Raw genomic sequence first — 27701 nt, 5'->3', positions numbered from 1 at the left:
GCTTGCGCAAGTCCTTCCTGCGCACCTGCATGCTAGCAAAGTGTGGGAAGTTGAGAAGTCCTTGATTTCTTAGCAACAACTGAAAACATCAACATATTATCAACATTCTTCTCATACCAAATCCCATACTAAATCCAAAACATGACACTGTTCTAGCTACTAAGAGGAAAGTTAGCTCTATCCCAGCTGAAACCATTCTAAGGCTTAAACTTGTCTGGTCTTAGGTAGCGGAATGACTCTAAACATGAAGAGCTATTGCTGACCTAGTCTTCCTTTAAGTGCAAGGTGTACTTCTTAATTTACATAGAGAAAGCAGGATCACAGAACAACAAAACATTAAAAAAATTGCCATAACTTAAACAGTGAGGTTCCAGCTAGCACGTTCCTGTACAGAAAGAGAAGCTGTAGTAACAAACAACCACTTTGTGCTTTATGTTGCTCTGTTTCATAACTGCTAGTCATGCTGTCTAATGCTGGAAAGTACTCAGCAGGGTGGTTGTGGGATAAGAACCCGTATGCAGTAGAAAATAGTTCAGCTTGACTTTGTTCAACAACCATACATTTGCTTCCAAAGGTATGAATTAATATGTTGGGGTGTCACCCAGCTTCTGAAAACCTATTGTGTTGTAGCATGACGTGTTTGATTTAAGCTGTTGTTATGGTTGGATGCATTGGCTTTCTGATGATACAGCTTGTGACTTCTCGGTGTAGGATGATAGAGACTTATTGAAGAACCTGTATATGGAGTTTACAGAGACAAAATCTGCTACAGGCATCCTGACAAATCCTTCATGTATTTTTCCGCACTATACCTACTGTTAGACAGAAATCAATACAATGAGATACCACTTGATTTCCAGGAAGAGAGCTATCAGCAGTTATATATGGCTAATTGCCTTAAAGTGACACATTTTAAAAAGGAATCTTGACAGCTGTGTGCTTGAAATTTTCTGCTTGAGCTGTTAAAAAAACACAAAAGGCTGGAGCCTGTTGCTACAAGTAAAGGCTGTGGGACTCATGAGGAAGTACATTCTCATCAGTAAAACTGAAACCAAGTTCTATATTAGAGAATGCCTCATTCACTGCTGCCTTGTAGTTAAATTGACTGATGCTATTCAGAGCAGTTAAGGCTATGTGTAGGAGAATATATTAAGTTCTGAGTGTTTTACTGGTAGAGTAGTGCCACCAAAAGTGAGCGCATTCATGAGAAAGAGTTACAACTTCATACAGTGAAGGAATGAAGACTTGAGAGTAGGAAAAATTGAAAACACAGTAACAAAACTCAGCATGCCACCTATATTTGTGTGTGAATGTGTAACTATGAGATACGAGAAGGAGTATAGGAATTTATACATAAAATTGTAGCACGGAAGGGTTATATATAAAATTAAGTAAGCAACAGAATGAAAGAGAACATCGGAGAATTGGTAATAATTTCTCATTGCTAAGACATACTAGGCTGTGGTATAGCTTCCGTCAGCTATAGTCTTAAATAATTTATATCTAGAGTGAACAATATATTTAGGTACCTAGGAGACTTATGCATTCACTGGAAAATAAAAGAAACAATAATGATTTGTGTTGGTCAATGTATGCTGCAACTCTATAGATGGTACAAAGATTCAGGCAAAGATCTTTGCCTGGTATACTTCGCTACCTTTGAGGGTCTTCTTTGCATTTTACATTTCTGGTCTTACTGATCCATATTCTCTTCTCCTTCTTTTACTTTACCATTATTCTTTACAATTTTATTAAGAGTTCTTTCTTTCTTTTATCTCCTTGTACTCTTCTTCTCCTCTTCCATTACCAACCTTATTTCATATCTTTTCCTCTTTTCTCTACTCCCTTTAACATTACCTCAGACACAGCTGTTATATTTACAACTTGTCCAGAATCAGTCTGTGAAAATAATTCCTTCTCAGAGTCATCTGAGGGAGGAGGTTAATTGGATAAGGGTATATGTGTGCCATATCGATACTATCACTCAGCTGTATAACAAACCAAATTCTGCCAAAAAATCTGAAATTACAGAGTTCCTTTTCCTTTTGTCTCACCACCTGCAGTAGCAAGTGCTTTGCAGTCAGAATTTAGCAAACAAAAATGATGGTGGTCATGCATAAGGTGCAGCAAAATCAAGACCATTTTCTTAGTACTGGAACTCTTCTGTAGTGCCAAGAGCAGTAAAAGCTTGCTTGAAGAGATAAGACAGAGAGATAGGAATTATAGCCTGAAAGCATCTCCTACACTGGGCGTTCTTTCTAGAGCCAAGGCCCCAATTTAGAAATTGTCGTTGTTACTTGAAGTTCTAGTATGAATATTTGTAATCAAGCTTTAACTTCCAAGAACAGAATTTTGTGGGTTTTGTGATTTCTTTTTGGTTTTGTTGCAGCACTCAAATTTCCCAGACTGGACTAGGAGGTCATTGTCTTGGTGGTGTATAAACATGTGGAAAAATGCAGACCTTTTCCCAGAATCAAGGATCCTAAGCGATTAAGGAAAATGGTAAACAAACACTTGTGGTAAGAGATGTAACATGCAAACCAAATACTTATTGTAATCATAGACTAATGCTCCCTCATTCTTTACATTATCATTTGTACTACTCCTTTCTTTGCCACTTTCCTGCCTCTTTTCTTTTGCCCTTCTCTTCTTCTGTAATTGGGGCCACATGTCATTTAGCCTATAAAGGTTGACTTAAATATATTTTCTCTATTATTAATTAAACAGTGGGAGAATCTTCCTGGAGCTATATATGCACTCAAGATTGAGTTCAAGTTGTGTCAATATCAATATATCCTGAAACACACAGGCTGCTCCTGTTTGTATTTTAGTGCCTTTTCTGAATAGATTCTTTACGAAACTGCTTGCTAGTATTTGCTCCAAAGTTATAGTTCGTAAAGTATTAGTTGAATTTTATTATATGACTGTCTGTGATAATCAATAACAACTTAAATAATAATTAATTCACCAATGATAGTTTGTTGAACAAGACTTGTTAACATTTTCACTATCCTGATATTTTATATGCAGTCCTTAGCAATGTGAATAAAATTATTTCAGAAGTCCTTATAAATTCTTATGTCACTCATTAATTGTCTGATAAGCTTGAATCAAAAAGAGCCATGAATGAATTACTTTTAATATATTGGATTTGATGAAAATTTCTTAGATTATGTTGACATTCTCCTGGTAGGTTCCTGGTGGCAGCTTCATACTGTATATTATATGCATGTCAACATGTAACAGCAATATGATATGCAGGTTCTCTTAAATTAAATGTTTGAAAAACTAAATTAATCTGAAGTTGGGCAATCTCATCTTTGGATATGTTGAATGCACTGTTCTCCTATGAGCTGATGGTGGATAATATCAGCTTTGAGAGGAGACTGGACAGCAGTGTTTTCAGAGCTTTCTTTCTAAAGCTCTGGCAGGGGGATTGGGCTAGATGATCTTTCAAGGTCCCTTCCAATCCCTATCATTCTGTGATTCTGTGGTTATTTTACTGCTCTATGGTAGTCATTAGTTTAGCACTGAAGACTGGGCTATTAGTACATGTATTGTCCAGTGCATACTATTTATAGGGTTACTGGGATATATTCAACATGTCTTTTTAGACCTTTTTTAAAATGTTACATTTATACATACCTTATTACAAGTTTAATTGTGCATCACTAAGAATATACATACTTTGTAGAGACTCAGGTGACCTTTAATGCCTGGAAATAAAGCAATACATTCACAGTAGGCACACATCTGGAATGGTTATGTGTTTAGTGCAAACTAAAACTGAACTAAACTCAGGGAGGTGATTGAGACAGCCAGCATGGCTTCACCAAGGGCAAGTCTTGCCTGACCAACCTTGTGTCCTTCTATGATGGAGTGACTACATCAGAAGATAAGGAAAGAGCTATGGATGTCATCTATCTGGACTTCTGTAAGGCCTTTGACACAGTTCCCCACAGCATTCTTCTCTAAATTGGAGAGATACGGATTTGATGGGTGAACTGTTCGGTGGATGAGGAACTAGTTGGATGTTCATATCCAGAGGTTAGTGGTCAACAGTTCAATGTCCAGATGGATACTGTGTCCCTCAGGGGTCCATATTGGGACCAGTACTGTTTAATATCTTCATCAGTGACCTAGACAGTGGGATCGAGTTCACCCTCAGCAAGTTTGCCAGTGACGCCAAGCTGAGTGGTGTGGTTGACATGCCTGAGGGACAGGATCCAGAGGGACCTGGACAAACTTGAGAAGTGGGCCCATGTGAATCTCATGAGGTTCAACAAGGACAAGTGCAAGGTCCTACACCTGGGCTGGGGAAACCCCCAGTATCAGTATAGGCTGGAGGATGAAGGGATTGAGAGCAGCCCTGTGGAGAAGGACTTGGGGGTACTAGTGGGTAAAAGGCCGGACATGAGCTGGCAACCCAGAAGGCCAAATGTATCTGGGCTGCATCAGAAGCAGCGTGGCTGTCAGGTTGAAGGAGGTGATTCCACCCTTTTACTCTGCTCTGGTGAGACCCCATCTGGAGTACTGCGTCCAGCTCTGGAGTCCTCAGCACAAGAAAGACATGGACCTGCTGGAGTGAGTGCAGAGGAGGACCATGAAAATGATCAGAGGGCTGGAGCACTTCTATGAAGAAAGGCTGAAAGAGTTGGAGTTGTTCAGCCTTGAGAAGAGAAGGTACCAGGGAGACCTTATTACAGCCTTTCAATACTTGAAGGGGGCCTAAAAGTAAGATGGGGACAGACTTTTTAGCAGGGCCTGTAGCAATAGGACAAGGGGCAATGGTTTTAAACTAAAAGAGGGGAGATTTAGACTAGATTTAAGGAAGAAATTTTTTACAATGGGAGTGATGAAACACTAAAACAGGTTGCCCAGAGAGGTGGTGGAAGCCCCATCCTTGGAAACATTCAAGGTCAGGTTGGACAGGGCTCTGAGCAACCTGATCTAGTTGAAGATGTCCCTTCTCACTGCAGGGGTATGGATTAGATGACCTTTAATGGTCCCTTCCAACCTAAACCATTCTATGATTCTAATTCTTATGTATTCCATATCTCATTCTGAATAAAGCTGGCCTATAGTGCCTTTGTGTACCACTCCCAACCCTGGGAAAGCTCCTCAAATGTTGTGTAAGGTATGGTCTAAAGCTGCTTTGCAGGTTATTTGTAGCTCTAGGTTTCTTAGAACATTTGCTGTTCTCAGGAATGATCTGGTAGTTGCTGCCTCTCTGCTCTCCTGCAGTGTTTTAGGTGTCAAGTTCTCCATTTCCTGCCTTGTCTTCCTTTAGAGCTTTTTTTAAAAAGAATTTTTCTTTTGTTGCTCCGTTACATTTCCTTCTCCTGACTCTTGCATCTGGTTTTATTTAGTATTGTTCAGGGCATGTCTCAGTCTCCTTGGGCAAATTTGGTAAGGTGGGCTGGTATCACAGCCTGTGATCGATAGGAACCCTTGCCGCAGACAGAAGTAGTAGAAGCAGATACAGACAGAGAAGAAAAGGAAGATGTGATTAACAAGCTACTGCCCTCACTGCCTGAATTAGGACTCTGTGGCTGCCAGAAACTAGTACCTCACATACAGATGAGCTATTGACTGTATGTTGGTGGGATCTTGGCCCTTGGGAAGAAGCAGTTCCTGGCTCCTGCTGAGTTCCTTCCAGCAAGTTCAACCACTGACTTAGAAAAGAAAAATACAGTCTGACATATAATCCTTGACAAGTTGCTGACCTTTGTATCCGAGGGATGAGAGGAAACTATTCTCAGTGTTCACAGAGTTCTTTTCTCTATAAGCAGTAATTCTTTGTCCACAGCCTTAAAAAAAAAGTCTGGGTTGGAGACAGAAAGTTCAGTCTCATTTCTGTGTGTAAGAAGTCCCTTTTACAGATGACTGAATTCAGCAGTGTCTGGGGTGAATGTAACAATTGTTTAATAATGTGAAGCCTTAAATTATATCCAGCTGATTCTGTAGGGGGATTTTGCAGGCAGGAAGAAGTTAATTAGAAGCTGGATCCAGATCAAGAGTAGGCTTATTGGCTCACACACTGTAAACTTGATAGCTCTGAAGAGGTAACTGACATACTTTTTTTATATCATTTGTGAGTATGTGCTATGCTGTAAGAAGGTACTTTTCCAGCCAGCTCAAGAGACAACTTTTTGCCTGCTTATTAATCAATTACGCTTTTCTTGAGAAAAGGAACGTAACCTAACATAATACTCTGTTACTGAAAAAAATAAAAATAAAAATAAAAATCTTAAGTAGAAGATTTTCAGGTCATGATTTAGGTTTTTTGAATGCCTTTTCATATCATGGATGCTTGCTCTTAGATGAAAAAGGTCTGTTGGTAATAACCTTATAACTGGTTTGTTTTTTTCTCAAAACTAGTCACAATCAGCATGAGCAGTATGTTTTCAGCAATCTCATTTGTCATAATGTGAATTCATCTTGATAATATGAATATATTGAAGCTAAATTTTCATCGTATTAAGGGCTAGCTGATTTGGTTCCTGAACTATGAAGAAAAGTCATAATAACAGGTCTTCTACATTTTGAGCCTTTAACAGTACATTTTTTACAGTGTGTATCTTTTCAGTTACTCTTGATTTTTGAAACATATCTTGATTTTTGAAACATTGATGACAGTACTAGTGTCAATTCCTTTATGAAATGAAGTGGCAATATAATGGTGGATTGAATTGGAAAAACAAGAAAACAAGGACAGGATGCTTACTGCTTGTTTAACTGACATACACCCAGCTTGAAAGGAAAGGAAACACAGCAAATCCTATTTGAATCAAACCGTAGTGCTAAAAAAAGAACTAGGGATAATAACAGCAAAGTTAAGTTGTCTGAAGAGTCAAAAATTGGCAAGGTAAAAAGGAGGAAAAGGCAAGTAACAAGATTATTGAAGAGGTACAGAGCACACTGTGGCTAGTAGTGTATAAATTTTAGCTTCTGCAAGAAAAAGCAAAAGTATCTTTTATTATTTACCTTACACAAAGAATGTTGTAAATTGCTTAAAATAAGCTTCTTTAAGCAATAAATTGGTTAAAAACCCCACCAAATTTCGACATTTCAGTCTTTTCTGTTTCTTGCACTAAGAATCCCTCTGTGGTTTCTGTCAGTTTTTGATTACATTTGTAAAACGGGCATACAACTCACTCTCCTGTGAAAAACAAACATATTTCTCCAATTATTACATGTATTTCCTAGGTCACTTATTTGAATATTTGCTGATGATAGTACTTGCCTACTTTTGTAAAGTATCTAAAGACCTGAGGTGACTGTAGTGGGTACAGCAAACCTTTTACTGTCTAATGTTGGTATGGGAGATGTTTCCTAGCCCGGAAACTGATAACACAAGAATGAGATTTGATAGTTTGATCATCTTAGTCTAATGCTGGTTGTGGTATACTAGTAGTATAGTCCAACCCTGCACTGTTCCCCTCAGATACAAGTTTGTTAAGGCTTTTCCTAGTAGCCTATATTTCCTAGGCAACAATCAACACTTAAATGGTGTCCAATATGTATTTAAATGAAGGGTTTGAATTTGTGAGTCAGACTGTATAAATTTACTGACTCTAGACCTTGCAGGATCTGTAAAATTTTCAGGTTTTTTGGACATCTGTTATTTTGCTAAGTCTGATGATCAAGCAAAGCCCTTTGTGTTCTCCACTAACCGTGATTAACCATCTGGCAGATGGACTATTTGTAGGTTTAGTTTCCCAAACCATAATTTCTTTCCAGTGCTAAGCCTAGGAGGACGACTAGGGGCCTCCATTGGCATCTGCTTTTTTGTTATTTTAAAAAATTACTTCCAGTATTTCTGCCCAGTACTTAGCATCCTTATTTACTTTAGAGTATTTTCAGCAGATGGGGAGGAATGTTCCATTTTCCTCACAATCAGCACATTTCCAAAGAATGCTGATTTACTTTTTTGGCTTATACTAGAACAAGATACCACTGGAATAATAAGTTTCATAAGGGGTTTCTTTGATGGTTGCACTTCTTGATGATCCCAGAGATCTCTTAAATGACACTGTTCATCATCCTACCTCATGATGCTTTGACTATGCCATAAAAGCAGAAGAGTAGTCTAGAGAGCCAGTCTGCTCTGAAGAAGTACTCCAAGTCTTCTTTACTGCCTCTTACAGCTCTACATTACAGAATCACAGAATCACAGAATGGTTGTGGCTGGAACGGACCTCTGAAGGTTGTCTAGTCCAACCACCCTGCTCAAGCAGGGACTCCTAGAACACATGAACCAGGATTTTGTCCAGAGAATTTTTGAGTATCTCCAGAGAGGGAGATTCCACAACCTCTCTGGGCAACCTGTTCCAGTGCTCGGTCACCCTCCCACTAAAGAAGTTCTTCTTTAATTTCAGGTGGAACTTCCTGTGCTGCAGTTTATGCCTGTTGCTTCTCATCCTATTGTTGGATGACAATGAGAAGAGTCTGGCCCTGTCCTCTAGACATTCTCCTTTTAGATATTTATAAACATTAATCAGATCCCCTCTGAGTTGTCTTTTCTCCAGACTGAATGGGCCCATCTCCCTCAGCCTTTCCTCATATGAAAGATGCTCCAGCCCTTTAATCATCTTAGTTGCCCTTCACTGGGCACGCTCCAGGAGTTCCATGTCCTTCCCTGTACTGGGGAGCCCAGAACTGGACACAATTAATGAAAACCATGCTAACCATGTCCATCAATTACAATTTAGAAAACAAACAACTGCTCCAGCTTACAGCAAGAGCAAAATTGTGTTCAATTCCAAGGTAATAAGAATTGTTAAAAAGCAAAGCAAAACAATATTATCTGTAGTTTTTCTCCTGGTTTGGATGAGTGCCGAATTTGCATGTGTCCTGGTTTTGCTACAATAGAGTTAATTTTCCTCTTAGTAGTTAGAATAGCTGTGTTTTCGTTTCAGTGTAAGACTCGTTATGAGAAGAGTGTTGATAAAGTACTGATGTTATTAGTTGCTGCTGGAGCTCAAGGCCACCGTGTTTGGCTGGTTCACAGCTGCATTAGGACTGGGAGGGAGAAGCGCAGTGAACAGCAAAACCCCAAACTGGCATTTGGATGTGTCAGTGAAATATTCCATATCCTGTCACGTCATGTCAGTATATTATCCGGGACTGACCGGAGGACGGGGGTATTTCTCTTGGGGATCACTCGGGCTCGCTCTTCCAGGGTTTGGGTTTTGGGACTGTCTCTGCTCCAGGATCAGTGGCTGGCACAGGCTGGGCATCAGTCGGCGGGTGGTGAGCAATGGCACTGTGTATCACTCATTTCTATATTCTGTTATTACTTTTTAAATCGTAACTACTAAGAGGAAAATTAACTCTATTGTAGCAAAACCAGGACACATGCAAATTCAACACTCATCCAAACCAGGAGAAAAACTACAGATAATATTGTTTTGCTTTGCTGTTTAACAATTCTTATTACCTTGGAATTGAACACAATTGCGCTGTGCATCACTCATTTGTACATTGTTATCACTGTTGTTATTATTATAATTTTATTTTAAATGGTAAATAGTTTTATCTCAACCTGTGAGTCTCCTTGCGCTTTTCCTTCCAATTCTGTCCCCTACTCCCTGGAGGTGGGGGGGAGGGTGAGAGAGCAGGCTGTGCTTGGCTGCAGACCAAAAGGGTGAAGCCAAACCACCACAGCATGCTATGGCAACTTGTTGAAGCTTTAAATTATACAGAATAACTCTACATTTTTGGTAGTGCTTTGTGTCACCGTTTGACTTCCACACCGTCTGCTACAGCATACAGGATTTATATTCTAAATACATTAATCAATACCATTGCAGGGCTGGAAAGCACAAACTTCCCATGCACTGAGCAGTGTTGTGAAACCAGTGAAGCTATGTTGAAGTTACGTTGACATTGAAGTGGTTTACTGTTAAGGTTGTTGAGGATGGTGCTGTACTTCACCTTTGTAATGTAATGTCGGAAAGAAGAAAAACTGCTGCGTTGTGCTAGACATTTTGTGACCCACTCTCAAGTTGTAACTTGAGGTAAGATCTTGTAGGTAAGATTATTTTAAGGAGTGTTCTCAGCAGCCAGTGAAACAATTCTGTTCCAAGCCTAGGAAGTACAGATAAGAAATAAAATAGGAACATTAATCTTAACTTTGTGGTTAAATACTTATTGGTAGCAGGAAGTCTACCTTCCCAGTTTTTTCATCAGCTGATTCATCCAGATCAGATCTTATATTAGTTCTAAATAGTTTAGAAAGCTGTCTTAGGGGTTTCTGAACCTTTTCAGTCTACAGTAAGAGAGGCTGTGGTTAGCGTAGCTACGTGATAGGCCTCTCTGTATGTGCATAGAGAATTATTATGCAGGACACAGAATAGGCTCAAATAACATTAGTGGGGAAAGTCCAGGGAAGGACCATGGGAATAGGTCACAGTTTCTAATCTTTCCAGGCTGCAACACAGACAGAAGCTGTTTCAGAATATATTCTGGAAGAGAGGGTGTGGAAGGTCGTGTAGTCCTCAGGGAGCTCGTGATTTGGCAGGTGAATTCCCCCTTCACAAACATGCTTATAGCCTGTAGCTCCTGGCATCTTGCCTATTTTTCTGGTTTGAAGAGGGAGGGGTGAAGTTCTATGTATAAAAGTGCCTCTGTCTACACTTTACCTCAAATAGTTGTTGAGTAACTGCCACACTTTCTAGCTGGCTTTAAGCCTCAAACTCTGTGACAGAGAAACTTTTTTCCTAAAAGCACCAGGGAACATAAAATATTTTTTTTGTGATTTTTTATATAAGCAGTTGAACTACATTGGCAATACTGCTCAAATGCAAGTTGGAGTTTGTCGTAAAGAGGACAAGAAATATTTGGAGAAAAAGATGTTTTTCTTTCTATTTTCACTTTCTATATTAAATCATTCAAAGCTTGTGGGTGCTGATTATAGCGTTTCCTCTTTACTTCTTGTAATGCTCTTCACTAATACAGTCATGTAAGCACTGCTGCAAATGGGTTTGTCCTATTTCTTTTCTCTTTCCACCTCAGGAGTGTAAATGAGTAAAAAAAAAAAGTTTTAAAATTCTAAAAATCTCAAATATTTAGAAAAATGCTTAAAATGCTTTGTAATACAAACATCAAGAATTTATGCTAAATATATCTTGAGACTCTTGTGACGTGACAGAAAGTGTTCTGAAAGCCCTGCTGTCCTTATCCACTGGTATGTTTTGCAGTCCAGCAGCTTCCCAGAGCTCTACAAATGTTATTTTAAAATTGACTGGAACATTTGAAGCTAAATCACTTTCTTGATTCGGAGTGTCTCAATGTGCGTCTACAGTGATTTCACACTAGCATATGCAAGAATCTGTATTTTTCAGCTGTCCTTGTTGTATCTGTGCTACACCAAATGCAATCTTCCATTATAGGGAATACGTTTAAATCTTTGGCTTCTAAAAATAGTAATGGGAATTAGGTAAGAGGTAGGAGACACTCTGCAGGAGGATTAAAGAGCAGTCTATGTAAAAGATCCTTTGGAAGAGTGAAGCTATGTAACTGTTGAAAGAATGTGGATTTCTTAGTTTATATGTATTGTTTGGAGGAGCACAGGCTATTATCAGTAATTTAAAAATAACTAATACTTAGAGAAAGCCTAAGGAATTATACATATGTGATGATTATATTTTATCCACCACTAAAATGCAGCTCCCTCCTAGGATGAAACAGTGAGTGTTAAAAAGGGCTTATCAGCCTTGCAAGGGTTGTATTGCATCCATGTTAACAGATCCATCCTATCACTTTACAGTGAGAAAGGTGAAGTTGTATGTACAATATGTAACTGGGAAGGAGTGCATATGCCACGTCTGTAAAACACTGATAAAATCCTACATTCAGATAAAATGAGAATATGACAATATAAGCGTATGAAAATCAAGTATCAAGGATGTTAGTCTTATTTGGAATACCCTTTTGCATTGCAATGACAATATGAAGACTTTCAGTCTATTTGAGAATTAAAAGGCCCCAAGAGAGTAGTGCTACAGGGAAAACAACCACTAGAGGTGTAAGAAAGAGAAAGCAGACCTTTCACACTTGAATGGTTTCATCAAAGTGTCATATAAAGCACTTTTTATTTCATTCCTGAATGTTTCACAGAGCTCACATAAAGAAAAACACAATGGGGAATGAAGTTCATGACTCTTATGATTTTCTTACCATAGTTCTAATGAGAAACGGGTGATTTTTACACCGTGCTATCAGCAAATGTTCTTTCTGATTCATGGATATCAGAAATGGATAGCTTAGCCTTCCTTTCTCCAAATAACATATCTTTCTTTTACAGCTGAAGGATCTGAATCAAGGAGATAAAAGGAAAAAACACGCCCTGCTGCTCTGTAAGATTAATTTCATGCTGAGCCATTTTGATAACCAAACAGAGTGACTGATATTAGTGGATAATGACATGAGAATACCACCATTTTCAGTCATTAACTGCAAGCAGGCATCATATTTTCAGTTTCAGAAATCTACTAATGATACATATGGCTGAATCAAGAAACCAACCAGGATACCTTTGCTGTATCACTTTGACCAAATTATTTCATTTCACTGCTGCTGCCCACTAATTTCAGTTCTAAATTTTGGGAATACAATGTCTATTTCTTGTACTGTATTTGCACAGTAAGAAGCACAATGAAATTTGTATCTTCACTGGAATGTCCAGGTGCTACTTTGCTATATGTAAATCAGTTACAAACAGTTAAATAAGTAGTTGTATCTTGTGTATCACAGATAGACTTTAGTGCAATTAGAGTCTAATGGAACAAGAATGAATAGGAAAAGATTTGCCTGCAGCTTGGGAGAGGACGAATGCAGTCTGAGGCAATGCTGTCTTCTGCCATGAGCAGTATTTCCAGTTATTCTGACTGCAAACTGAAAGAGTATTTTGCATAATGGCATTTGCTTTTTTTTTTTTTTTTTTTTTGCTGTTTAAGCCAACCACACAAATCACACCCTGAATAGTTTCTCTTTTATAAATCCCAGTACAGCTTACTGTCACGTGCCATGCTGCTCAGTGACATTCCACTCTTTCATAAACATATTTATTGGTTACTTTCTTAAACTCTTACTAGAGGCTATTAAAAGCACTTGCCAATAAGATCTTAATTTAAATTGGATAAGTATTCCCAGAAAGTAAAAACTGTTAGCACAGTCCTGGCACTGTATGGCAGAACTGTATGGTACTAACCAGTTTGCACATATATAGAACACATTCCTGAGGTGGTGCCTCAGCCAGCTACGTTGGTACTGGCTAGTAGGAACAGGTGGTGTGAAAGTCAGCAGTATGTTCACAGCAGAAGGTGGCCAGGAATCCTCAAGAAAAGGGAGAGTTACTGTTAGGATAAAAATGGGAAGAGAAGGAATAAGCTCCTCTGGCTCTGCCTGGAAAGCAGGTTTCCATTTTTGAATGCAGAAACTGGAACTGTATTCTGGTGTTTGTTTCTTTGTATGTAGGAAGCTTAACCTTGCAGATGTTCTTGAAAAATAATCAGATCAAATCAGAGACCATGCTGCTACCTCTCGTGAATATCTTATTAAGATTTATTTGCTAGTCACTTAGGATCTGGTGGCAATAGTCGCTTTCACGACTACTGTGAATACCTCCTTGAAGCTCTTGATTTATCTCAAATCACATTCTGAGCTTCACCTTGGAAACATGGCATCTTGTGATTGTTCCTCAGTTTCTTCCTTACCGCTTGGCAACAGCTTTCCAGAGTGCATCTGTATGGGCACACAGGACTCAGAGCTCACCACATTGTCATCTTTCCTTCCATTTTGTTGCTGTGCTGCACTGTTGTGCCCAGCTAGGCATTACCATTTCCTCTTTGCAGGGGGTTGGCGTGGCAAGTATACGCCTCAGGAAGCAAGTTCTGATTTAAAAATAATGTATCTTACTAATCCATTGAGAACACCACTGAAATAACTCAAGGCAGCATACCATTTTTATAAAGAAAACAACATTTTTTTCAGGGTACACAGCTGAAATGAACTGGTGATCGGAGATAGCTGATTTTGTTTTCCTAGAATTTCAACATTCAGCTGACACTTCATTACCATTAAAAACAAAACAAAAGAAGACCCAACCACCCCACATCACCAAGTATTCAATGTTTTCTTTCTCACAGTACAGACAAGACTATACACTTTGGTAGACCTGCCCAGGAAGATTGGGTAATCAGTTTTAAAATGTCAGACTGACAGTTTTAGTACAAAAAAAAAAAAAAAAAAAAGTCTGAACAAATACATGTCATTACACTGAGTTGGTACACCATAACCCTGATGTACTGGATGTAATTACAGCCATTTGATGTTCTTACATGGCGGTTTGAGAGTTCATATAAAGCGATGAGTTATCATTTCCAATAATGCATCATATTACCGTGTGTGGATGGCATTGATGAGTTAACACTGTTCATCCTATCATGTGGAAAATATTTCAACAGCTGGAGGGTCAAGTGCTGACTCCTTTCAGGGATCTCTTGTAAACAGAAGAAAGGAATACTCCCCAGCAGAATTCAGGTTCTTGAAGAAATCCTGGCCAAAGGATGGTGGCCAAATAAAAAATGTTAATAAGATGTTTTTCTCTCTAAAAATTCTCTCTTGAGCTGAGATATGATTTCTGTTATGAAACTGTATTTAAAAATAGCTTGAGAGTCGGTTTCTCAGGCTAAGTCTAGGATTGAGATCGTTGGTAGATGTGCTTGAAAGGAAGTAGTTCACACCTGTGGCATCATTTCTTTGAAGGTCTCTTTATTTAAAGAACATCTTGACACAGATTTCTGACATCTCTCACCTTCAGGCAGCTGAGGAATTAAAATTTTTCTTGAAGAATATTTGGAATAGAAAAATCAACTTGACTGTCAATGTAATACTATTACATAGTTAAATAATACAATGTGGTTATGTATAGCAATCAAAAGGAAAAAAAAACCCACAAAAAAAAACCCCTGTTGTGTGGAATGCAGAATTTCTCATACACTTGCAGTTTGTAAACCTGCAAAAATCCACATGAATGTGAGAATTAGCTTGATATTCTGACAGAGTTGAGAAGATTGGCGAGGAGATAAGTAAAGCTTTTAGTCCCGTGTTGGCCTATCCAAAGAAAACCATAAACAAGTGAAGGTTAGTGCAGAGAGGAAAGTCTACAGGAGTTATTAATGTTTTAAATTGGGATAATTTAAGTCATCACTTGAAACAGTTCATACTTATTAGTTTCAACTGACCCAACTGTTGAACTTAGACCAGCATTTCGGTGAGTAAACTAGGATTATGGGGTTCAGAACGTTAAACAAGGGAGTTTTGCTAATGTGAATATTATTTCCATGGCTGCATGTATCTGGGTAGCACAGTAATACAAACAACTTTTCAGAGGACACTGCTGGCTGAAACAGAGTGTGTCAGTAAGAACTGAACTCATCCTATAGCTTTCCAGTGGTCTCCAAAGTTTGAGTTGATGATTTTGGTTCAGCTCACAGAAGAGACTTGTAAGCACTGTTAGCCTGGCCTTTTAAATTTTAAAGGCAAGTCAAAGAAAGGAACAAAGAAACTTGTGATTTAGATTTTACTGCAAGAATTTTCCATTTGTTACAAATGGAGAACATGACAACCTCCCACCTCCTCAGCACTTTCCTATGGTTAACCTGTAAATACAGCTCTTCATTCCCAAGTGCTGATCAACCACCACCTTGTTTGGGTGAAAGCGATGTGCCAATGTGCTTACCAATGATGCTGCCCAAGTAAGGTTGTGCTGACCACACTGTCCCTCCGTGGGCAGTACTAGAGGGCAGCAGCATTTCAATTTGGATCAGCTAGAGGATCTGAAACAAAACTATTCTCTGTGAGAATGGCTGCAGCTCTCCTGTGTAGTAACAGTCATCATTCAGTGACTATTGCAGAAAACCTGCTGTAGGTATTACATGATGAGTTAGGATTCACAAAACCTGTTGGAGAGAAGCTCGAACATGGTCTTTAAGTAATAGCTTGTTTAATCTCTTTTATGTTGTTTGGGATGGCAGAGCAGTACTGTGACTCCAAAATTTCTCCCTGTTCTCTTCCATCCTCTGAGGAGATTGAGGAGACAAGAGGACAAGGAGGATCAAGGAGACAAAGGAAGAGCTAATCTCTGCTGGTAGATAATTTATCCACTGCAGCTCTACACCTTTCCTGGCCCTGACAGTAATCACACAAAGTAACTGCCATGAAGAAGGTTGTAACTTAATTTTCCTTAAGGTAAAGGCTCTTTCTCAGTCCTTTACTACTGCACTGGGGCTGCAGTTCCTGGCCAAGATTCCTAGTGCCCTGTGTGAATTGTCTGTAGCTGTGGATAATGTTGCTTTTCAGACTGTCAGTGATAGCGCTGTGACCACTACACACTCCCCAGCAGGAGCTTTGCAGCTGAGCTGGTCAAGGTGGCTTTTGGCCAAGAATAAACATAGGCCAGTAGCCAGAATCTGCAATCAGACTCTAACTCTCTGCACTGTGCCCTGAGGAGAGCCATTTATAATCTTTACTTTTCAGTCCTTAATTTGCTTCCTGCATTTCTCCACATGATTGTCATAAATACTGAACACTCACAAGCAAGTTCCTGGAAGGAGGGAAAACAGAAGCCACATTTTGAAGGATTAACACCTGAGTACTGAAAATAGCCCTCCAACCTCAGTTCTCAGAAGCCACTATTGAAAATGTAGTGTCTAATCTTTCTGCCTTACTTTATTCATATGTGACATTGGGATAATATTATTTGCTATCCAAATGGGAAGGTTTCAGTGATGGAATGATTACTTTTTGTTAAGTGCTAAATTTCATTAGAACTTATGAAAATATCCCCCAGTTGGCTATAAGATCTCAGTGGATTTTAGTAACCTCACATAAAAGCTGAGCAGAGAATAAAACCTCTGTGAAAGCAGACTATCTTCCTGTTTACCACCTTATGAGAGAGCACCAGAAGCATGCAAAAACTGATGCTTGCTTTTTTCCATTTAGATAAAGAGCTTACGCTGGTTCCTGCCACAACTTCACAGTCTGTTTTTGACACTTGTCTAACATCTGATCTTATGTTTACAAAATAACAATGAAAACTGATAGATCTGACAGTATTGATGTCAAATTAAATTTTCTTTATGAAAAAGAACTTGGAAAAGTATTTCTTGCTGTTGTGAACCAAGAGACTTAGAACCTCACAATTACCGCAGTTAAGAAGTTGATGTCTGAATTCTCAATTCCCACTCCAAGGAAAGGAGTAATATACCTGAAAGTCCTGACACATTGATTTTTGCATTTCTGAAACTTAGTACGAACTGTGCTTTAGCAACAGTGTAGGAGAGGCTTGAGCTGTGCTTTTAAGGCATTTGATTGTATACAGTAGGCTTGTATGTAAGAGTGAAAACAATAAAATCCTGATGTAAATTAATTTGGTGTAGCAAAACCCCAACAGAACAGAAGGAAATAGAAGGACAGCAAGGGCACAAATTGCTCCTCATGGCTTATGCCACTGACAAGTCATTACATCTCTGAATAGAAATTTCCATGCATGTAAATTGTCATGAACCTTTTTAGTGGCCATGATTTTGTGTCTCATGAAGAAACGTAAGCAATGGCAAATCAGAAGCAGCTTTCCCAAGATACCTCTTGAAATCCACAATGAAAATAAAATGGCAAATTTATTTACAGGAAAATCAATCTTTTAAAAATGTTTAGCTGAGAGAGAAAGACCGCAGGGACAATGACAAGCTTCAAGTGACTTCAGTCGTTACTTTCTATAATATGCTGAAAAAAAAGCTCAAATCAACAATCGAAAGAAAATCTCTATAAGATCACAACATAATGAACTGTGAAAAAACCCACTAGACACCATGACAGGAGAGGCCAAAGGGCAAAAATATTTTTAGACTTTCAAGTCGTAGAATTTTCAAAAAACATCCAACGCCTTTCTGATAAAGTCCCTACACAGGATGTCTCTTTTGATTAACAGCTGGATGCTGAATGGACCTTTGAGAAGTCCCAGAACTCCAGATCAGAAAAAAGTACATTTGTTGGGTGCTAGGAGTTGGACAGAATGGGAGACAGAGCCTCCTTCTGGGTTAAGTCATCATTTAACAGTTTGGTTTAGCTGTTCTTAGTAATCTCTGACTTATTTCCAAGAGTCAACTACAAATAGCCTCTTCAGAAACAGGAGAGGATGGGCAAATTTTAGAAACTGAAAATACAGTCTTTACAACTGTATATTTAGTATAGCCTTTCTCATTAGACCTTGTATTTTTTTCTTTCCTTGGGTGATATGTGCCCCCAACCTCTATGTATGAAAGATACAATCCCATTTCTTTTCAATCATTTAAGTGCAGCCAATTATTCATGCAGTGTGGGAAGGTCTCCCTTCATAGTTTTCAGTATATATGCAAAACTACTTTCAGCTCAGTTGACAAGCTGAAATTATAGCTGATCTTTGTGGCACTGTGTGTAAGCAGGGGATTTTCCTCTCCTGCTCCTTTACCTCACTTGTCCTTTTAACCAAACTAGTCTTCCTGATGTAATCTTGATAGGGAGGTCTATGACTGTGGGGTCTTTTGTAGCTGTGATGATGGCTACAGAGACACATTGGGAGGGCCAAACCGAGCTTTTTCTTAGCACGTTGATATGTTCAGTCAGTTTCAGTCTGCTCCTGTGTAATACAAGGAAATCCACCACATCCTTGCAAGAGACGGGATCCTACATGCTGAGCATAGAAATGTGCACCAAGATGCAGGAAGGCACCTGTGCATAGAGTCAAGTTCTTCTCCTGAACAGGTATTAACACCCCCTTGACTCTGTAGGTTCTTCCTGGTGTTTGCAGAGCAGCAGAAGCTCACACCATGATGCCAAGTATCCTAGAACACCATGATGCCAAGTACCTTAGAGCACCACCAACAGTGAGATGGGGAATGGGAAGTTACTGCAGGAAGCTGTACCATGTAGGTCTCTGCAGACCTTACTATGCTCAGTAGCAGTTGCAAAAGGCAGGCCCTTAACAGTGTTGGCTGGCAGGGAGGGAACACTTGGACTTGAGGATCCCCATGGGCCTGGATTTTATTTCTTGGCTCTCTGTCAACTGCTTCACATCAAGTACTACTCACTGCCCTTGGTCTGAGGTGGCTTTGATGCTGGACACCTGATAACCTCTGGTGTAAACTTCCTCTCTCGTAATGCTGAACTTTTCCACCAATAGGGACAGCACTGGAAAATCTTTGTTTTCTCTGAAACTAAAGAACATAGGAAAACCCTGTGAAAATAATGAGAGAAAAATTCCACTTTTACAATATAAAGGCAAGTAATATATACTTTCAATAATTCTGTCTTCTTCTACGTCATTATTATAATGCAGATGCAGAGTAAAAGGTCTGATGACTCGTGATGATGGTATGGTCAGATGACCTCATATAGCCCTGTCAGAATTGTTTGAAAAGTTGCTGTTCTGTTATGTGCTGAAGTGGTAACTATGATGCTTCTGGTATTTTGCAGTGGAAAAACATATGGATCGTGCAGACTCCTCTTAGGTGATGGTAGAAGAATGCAGTGTATTTGGGGTGAAGATACAAATATCTCCACCTTTGGCGGTGGTAGGGGTGTTTAAAATGCTTTGTTATCACTGTATTTTAGAGGATATAGCTTCCTCTTTAAGTATTTATACAAGAAAATTAGCCTGCTCATCAGATACTCTGCTCATCAATAGAATAGCCTTTGAAAGATCCCCATAATACTGGATGGATGATCCTTTGTTTTACATATGAACATTTTCCTTTGTTTTAAATAATGGACCAATGCTAACCACCTGCACAGCTTACTGGAATAGCAAACCACTCCATTCAGTATCATTGTATAAGTAAATGGTCCACTGGAATAAAGGCTGCACCATTTTTAAAAGTATTTTCAAATTCTTTTCATAAGAATGGTATATGGAATGTAGATCCTGTTCCAGTGAGGAAATATATGTGTTTTGGTCAGAAAATATATCCTATATGTAAATATATTTTCTTAGCTCTCTGTGCCAAGCCAAACTCCCCAGACACTGGAGTACTGCAACACTCTATGAGTTAACACTCAACTAGTGCTACAGAAGAATGTGCCAGAGATATTTAATCATTAGACAGGAAAAAAAAAAAAAAATCTCTGTCGTGACCTACTGACCAGATATTTCTTGGCAATTGCTAATCAACTGTGTTAGCTTTTTATTGTCTCTCCTGCCATTATCTTCCAGGAAAGGGCTAAGTAAGAGGTCAGCGTAGCTTAAGTAGGTATTGGTTCATTTGTTATCTTTCATGCAGTAAGTTGCAGTCAACAGTCTACTCTCCTCTGAAGGTGAAAGACTTCAACTTGATTTGACTTGTTTGTTTACTTTAGAATTTGGCTATCAAACTCAAAAGATAAGAATAGTTCCTGGTGGGAACATTTCTGTGAATAATTTGTAGTACTTTCCATGAGCATTATTTTTAAAAGGTCTATATTTGGTAAATTGTGAACTACTTGACAGTCTACAGAAGAAACATTTTAGAAAAGTGACCTGAATCTTAGTTGAGATTACACTGAGTGTAAGACTGTCTTATCTTTGAACAGGCAATTGGATTTGCATTCCTTTCCTGAAAAAGTCTGTTTCCTGACTTGGAGGCCCAGGGGAAAAACATTCCTTCCCAGAAAAAGACGAGGAAAAAAGGGGGAAATGACAGGAAAAAAATCAGCTAGCAGATGTCTTCTGTCACACAAACTGTGTGAGGAGGCAGCGGTAATATGTGTTTCTAGCTTCAAGTGACTGCACTTGAAATTCTGCATTTTTGAAGGAATTTATTTTGAAAGGCAGTGTTATCTTTGATAAACATTTTTCATTATTCAGCTTTGTCTGCCTGCGCTGCATTAACAAAGCACTGCTGAATAGGAAAAACGGAAAGCTAATTATTTCCTTTCTGGGAATGGAAGTGTCTAGCTTAAGGCATGTGGGAATATCTATCCCTTTCTATCTTGGTGCAATACTGAAACATTTGAAATTTGTTCAAGCCTCTGTGGGAAGCCAACAGAGATTGCTCCTGTATCTTTGTCTCCAGCATGGAACTGCAGCTGGCAAACAAGTGGGTGGCACCACAGCTTTTATATGATTGCCGTTACACAGCCTAGGACTCTCCTGGTCTCTGGACAGGCAGGGTAACACAAGAGATGAGAGAGACTCACCCCCTCTCTCAAAGCCAGTAATAACAATGAGGATCCCCTTCTACTCAGAAAAAAATGGAGTTGCAGTACATGACTTGCCTCTTTTGAGGCATCCAAGTTAATAGCAAAAAGCTCATTTCTCTTACCCGCTCAAAAGGGCTAGAGCGGTGAAGATGTTGTAAACACTTGAACTCACTGGGATTTCCTTGCTGTCCCATTTGGTCTTCTCTTCCTTCCACACTCTGTACCAGTTCCCAAGCAATGTGAAACTAGACCTAATTAATCTCTGCCAGAGTGGTTACTTTGGGCTCTTACTCTGCGAAGACAAACATCATTCTTGTAGTGTCTACACTGACACTTAGGGTTGACATAGAGGTTATTCGCTGCCAGCCAGAGCTGTATGAATTAGTTTTTCCTTCACCTCTGTGCAGTCTTCACCAAAAACTTCTGGTCTGTATAAGTGACCCATTTCATAATGGGTTAAGGTCTGCTCTGAATCTTGAATGGTTCTAGGAACTGACTTATGAACCACTTGCCTCTTGTGTGAGGCCACAGGGAGAGGTACAAAAGGGATGGAATCAGAACAGAGAATTTGGGGGTTGCAACTGGTGGAGTTACAGAGCAGAGAAGTTTAGGGGCTCTGGAGAGCAGAGCAGCTCAGGCAGTGACCCCATGGAGCAAATACCAGTATGCTGTACTGTAGGAGGGACTCTGGACTTTTTAGTGAGGCTGGACTGAACAGGACTGGTCAGGTGCAAAGGCAGAGCATGCCAGAATTGATTTTTCCTGTAACACACCATGCTTCTGTCATGCAATATTTTTTCTGTCTAGCCTCAGGGACTAGGTTGCCTGTCAGGACCAAGCACATGAGCTTTTTACTCTCACAGATTTCAGCAAGAAGCTAGAGATTTACTTCACTTGTTGAATTTGAGCTTTATACCCTGACATTTGGATTAGATGTCTGAAAATGAAATACCCTTTTATTTGTGCGCAGAAGTCCTCTCTTCCCTCTGTTGTGTCAGAGCAACTGTTGTGCTTTACTTTTTTCTTTCTGGGACTGTCTGTGACAGCCACCAGCCATCCTGCTATTTACAGTCATTACCACAAGGAAATTGTCAACTGCAGCTACTGGGACATGATTATCTTCTCTCTCATGTCAGGTTTGTCTTACAGTGACACAGCAAAAGAAATATTTCTACATCTAATAAAACATTTATCTAGAGATAAACAGAAATGCCATGTCCTGCTTGAATGAGCTGCTGATGTAGAGCTAATGTCAAACAGGTTTACTAGCAGTGGTGTTACAGAAAGGGTGACAAAAAGGAACTATCCCCTTCCCTCCCGACTTACAGTAATGCCCACAAACCCTCCATAATCAGAAGTGAGGAAGTCTCCAGAGTAATAGCAACAAGATTTAGATAAGAATCCTGGAACAAGCAGCGGCTGGTGTCTTTGTCGGCTTCTAGGAAAGGACACTCTTGTGAAATGTTTAGCCAAAGGCTTATAGCACTTGCCAAGGCTGTTGACTGAACAGCAGTTTAGTTAGATTTCCTTCTTCAGTTCAGTGATCAAAGTGATGAAATAATGCATAAGAACTCAGGACCGTGCAATACTTATTTTATGAAAATAACAATACACAATTGGATTTTGACACTAAGGAATATGAAAAATTAAATTAAAAGACATAAATCTGTCAATGCAATGGACAGTTTTGAACAGTGTGTGCTATAGCCCTGTCTGTACCACAGGGATTCCTGTTTCACTGTACTTCTTTAGCTTGTTGAATGCACAAAACCCACAAACTTACAACATAGAAAATATGTGACAAACAAAAAGCCAAACCCCCTCATTTGCTAAAACTGCCTTTTATTTCGAGCTTATCTTTTAATCTTAAAAAGATATTTTTGATGGCAGACAGCCTCAGAATCAGCACCTTTTCATTTACAAACTACAAAGAATCCCTGTCAATTTGTTTCCCTAATTACAGCTTTTAAATTGCAGAGAACATCTTGCTCTTTGTTCCTGTCTTCTATGAAAGGCTTAACAGCACATTGTTGCAACAAGATGGCATGTAATGAGGATTCCATTCACAAAACAGATTTACAGCACATTAAATATTGATTTAGTAATTTCATCATAAATTAAAACTGTAATGAAAATGCTCATATAAATAAACAGTGAAGCTTTTGTGATACGCTACCCTTTCTTGGTTTTTATTCACTTACACTCCAGTTCACAAGAACACCTTTAGTGCAAATTAATGAGCTTTTACTGTACAGTTATCTTGTAACAAGCTCTTAGATATCATAGAATCACAGAATGGTTTGGGTTGGAAGGGACCTTAAAGATCATCCAGTTCCAACCCCCCTGCCATCAGCAGGGACACCTTCCACTGGACCAGGTTGCTCAAAGCTTCAACCACCCTGGCCTTGAAAACCTCCAGGGAGGGGGCATCCACAGCTTCCTTGGGCAACCTGTTCCAGTGTCTGACCACCCTCACAGTGAAGAATTTCTTCCTAATATCTAATCTAAACCTCCCCTCTTCCAGTTATAAGCCATATTTCAACCAGCTGAAGCCAGTGCAATGAGTTAATTTTCAGCATCTGGTTTGGTGAGAGATTTCTCAAGCTCTTCTGTAGGGTTTGATTTCTTCTGGCTTGGGATAGCAGGTAGGATGCAGCTTGGCTTCAGAGGCTCTCCTGATAAACCAGGCAAAATAGAATAGAGCAAATGACTCTGAGAATGTCCCTTCTTCTGGGATCTGGAGGTTGGAGCTGGTGGGAAAATAACTGCACCAGTCCTTAGGGAATTTGAAGGCAGGGACTTAAACTTCTTAGCACCTTGAGATGGTAGCTGAACTAGAGGAAAAATGAAAAAGAGAGAAAGAGTGCACAGAAAGTGAAAAGCATGACATTTTTACAAATGAGTTACTTTCTTTCAACTGTTGTTTGTTTGTCTTATGTGTACTCAAATCTGCATTTGAAAAATGTGATAAAAATATGAGTAAAAAGTTGCTAAATCCTGTCAGGGCTAATCTTCAACTGGAGAAAACAAGTCCAGTGTTAAACTATCTACTTTGTGTTTGGTGATCAATAATACTTGATAAGTTAAAAGGTTTACTTTTGATAAGCAGAGAATCTATAGTTTGTCTGAAAGAGACTTGGTCTGTTTGTAGAGACTTCCATGGACATTTTTTCCTCAAAACCCACAGGCAGACTGAAACAGAAATGTTCAATGGGAATATATTATTTTTAACAAAACCTTTGTGAGAGGGTGCTCTATTACCTAGAGGAAATTCTGATAAAAATTTTAGGAAGATGAAATGGAAGAACATGGGACACTCTGTCTGTCTGGGTTGCTGTAGGCACAGTCATCATTAAGATAGGTCCATACATGCTCTGGAAGTCACAGGACACAGAAGTAGCGCAATACCCTGTAGCACACTAAGACTCACACTGAAACACAAGAGCCACAGCTGTTGTATGTTTCGTGCATGTCAGCAGTCTTGTAAGAAACTGTGGATTTAGATTGTCCTTAATCTCCACCTCACACTCAGCAATGTAACATCGTTTGTGCTTTAAAGTTAATATAGTTCTAGATCTTCTCTAAACTGACATCCTCAAACTCCTTCATTGAGGTAACTCATTGACTAATTTCCTAATTTTTTAAAAGGAGAATTCAAAACCTTAATTGTAGACCTGTTTTTCTCTGCCTTGGAATTTATTGTGGATTGCATTAGCTTATTTTAATTTAATTCTCCACTATTTTCACAAGCTCTTTGTATACAAACGATTTGGGTTTTTTAGTTTAACCATATGAAGAGTTCCCTACTGGAGTTAATACCATCTCTGTTTTGGCTACAGAATCTTCCTTTAAATTTTTCACATTACTTTTCCCTTGGTTGCATTCTCATTCCATCTGTGATTTTTTCCATCTGCATCTGTCAAGATGAATATATAAAAGGCTATTAATGTTTTCCTCTGAGATGTTCTAATTTGAATGTCATCTTACTAGTCATGGTATTGACTCCAGACGGCTATTTGGATTCTCTGTTTCACTGGCTTCATCCTTTGAAACTAACCACAAACACTTCCTGGTGGTCAGATATTAAGAACCACTCTCTGAGTCAACCACTTGTCCTCAGATTGGTATCATGCTTGGGTCCTGGTTCTTTACATGCAGGAAGAACCCTGGTATAACACACTCTGCTCAAAATGTGACCATCTCAGCCTGTCATTGTCATTCCATTTCCTAGTCAACTCCAATGAAAACCTAAGTGCTCATGTTTGCATTTTTCCATGAAGTCCCTTTCATTATTCCCTTTTCATAATCTCTGATGGAACTTTTCCTGGTTCTGGTTCAGCGAAATTCTACAGAAATGAGGAACAGAGAAGAGTATTCTCTCTTAATCCATTGAAAATCTTGTGTCATTCCAGAGAAACATCTGAAGTTACTCTAGATTTGGACTGTTTTAATAGAAGATAAACTGAGAGATGAACTAATTTTTATTAGAAATAACAGACCACATAATCAACTGGTATGAACTGAGTAACTACTGCAGTCAATGCACCTGTGATAGGCTGGACCTTTACAAGTAAATTGTGATCTTAAAAAAAATCCCCTAACCAAACCAAACATTCAGCACACTTGAGGAACTCATATGTAGAATAGTAGATGGAGTTTCTTGAGGGCTGTAGAATAAAAAGACAAGAAAAGAGGACTTAGGGAATTTCAAGTTAGTTAACCTAACCTAAAAAATCCTAAATGCCTAAAATTCTGCCCACAGTTGGTGTTTCTCAGAAGTGAATCTTTGAACCTATGAGTCTGCCTTCTCACTGCTCATCAAGCAACATCAAAAAGAATAACTGGGACACTGGCAGAGTGGATGCAAGAGAAGTAAGAAATTATGTAGTTTTAATAAGGAAGGATTATTAACTTTGTCACAAATTTTCATAAAAAAATAAGGTAGATCCATTACTATAACATGGACACACACCTGATGAAAAAAAGGCACTCGGTGTAGTTTCCCAGAGAACAGGTTTACAATGCAAAATTACCTTGATAAATTAGAGAAACAGTAAGAAATTCAGGTAATGAAACTGAGCAATGGCAAATTCAAACCACTACATTTTGGGAAAACAAAGAAATCCCAAACCACCAGAAGTTCAGATCTAAGATGGGAAATAACTGCCTAGGGGAGTAACAGTCTTGCAGGTATCTGGGGACACAGACGTGTCCAAGTCAGAAATATATTGAAGAAGTTCAAGCAGAAACCCTGCAGCTTCTGTGCCTCAGCAAAGCAGAAGCACACAGGTCTTGTCATGCAAGCTCTTCTACATCTGTTAGTAGTGTATAATTTATAAGCCAGAAATTTCCCCTGTTGAAAAAAAATTCTACCTCTCTAATGTCTGCAGTGGGCATTGAAAGAGCATTGCATCCATATATTTTTTTACCATATATATTGTGCAAAAGAGGCTGAAGTTCTTCTTGCCATATTCACCTGTACCATATGCCATATTCTCATTTAATCATTCATTATTTGTTTATCAGGAGCAGTAATTCTCTAAGACTCACTGGATATCTATCGGGTGCAAAGCAGAATCTATAGAGAGGATTTTAAGAAATTTTTTTTTTTTTTCCTTGCATGCTAATTTCAGTCCAATTCAAGTTGTGATGGCCTAAGCAAGCAATGTTTACTAGAGCTGCCTTGCCTTTGGCAATGTAGTATAATTCATGGGTCATATTTAAGGTTCACTTATGTTCAGAAGTTTGGGAAATTGCTTAGTTCTCCTTTCCATGAAAAAAACCCAAACCATTAATACTTTTCTTTAGTTTGTATTGAATTTGTGTGAATCAGGCAGGGCTAAATACAATAAAAGAGCCCATTTGTTTTCTGGCACATGACAGAATTCTCTGAGTTAATTGACATTTTAGTATGTAAACCAAATGCATATCAAGAGGCTCACCTGTTTCCCTCTTTTGAACATAGGCATATGTTCATGCATTCAAAGTTTATACCTGTGTAAAATATCTCCAGAACATTTTACGTACTAGGTAAGCCCTTAATGATGGGTGTAAGTAGGGCAAAAGCGTGTAGTTTAACTTCACCTCTGTGACCAGGTAGCCATCACAAACCCATGCTCATTAAAAAAGGTAAAAACCAGCATCCAAACATCAATGCTTTCCACCCAGTCCTGCATACTGTACTGAGTTTAGGATATTTGGTAATGAATTCAGGTACATGGATGGATTTGAAATAATGCATATAATGACTGGTATTAGTATATGTAATCTCATGAGCCTGGACTCAGCGCTGGGTTCTGTGAGAGACAGAACCCTTAAGGCTGGTTTCCATACATCCAGAAGCTATATACAACGAAAGCAACAGTAATTGTTCAAGTTCAGAAGGCAGAGTCAGCTACCGAAAACCTAGTGAAACAGTAAGACCTACTGCTTCAAGGAGCCTTTTCTACTCAGTAGCGACTCTCTCGTGGCTGCTGTTG

The 27701-nt window shown here is 39.0% G+C and overlaps 1 protein-coding gene across 1 annotated transcript in view; it reads right to left on the bottom strand.

The window, feature by feature from the left end:
* Window positions 1-23787: 23787 nt before the first annotated feature.
* The window catches only part of ANKRD55 (ankyrin repeat domain 55), a 45640-nt gene continuing 41726 nt past the window's right edge, over window positions 23788-27701 (bottom strand). The window contains exon 11 of the mRNA XM_029086319.1: window positions 23788-24056. Within this exon, the coding sequence (XP_028942152.1) occupies window positions 23788-24056 (269 nt within the window). The remainder of the gene's footprint in view (window positions 24057-27701) is intronic.

This window comes from Antrostomus carolinensis, unplaced genomic scaffold (genome assembly GCF_000700745.2).
Source record: "Antrostomus carolinensis isolate BGI_N321 unplaced genomic scaffold, ASM70074v2 scaffold4418, whole genome shotgun sequence".
Lineage (NCBI taxonomy): Eukaryota > Metazoa > Chordata > Aves > Caprimulgiformes > Caprimulgidae > Antrostomus > Antrostomus carolinensis.
The sequence above is the reverse complement of the archived record's forward strand: the minus strand, read 5'-3'. Positions and strand labels throughout refer to the sequence as shown.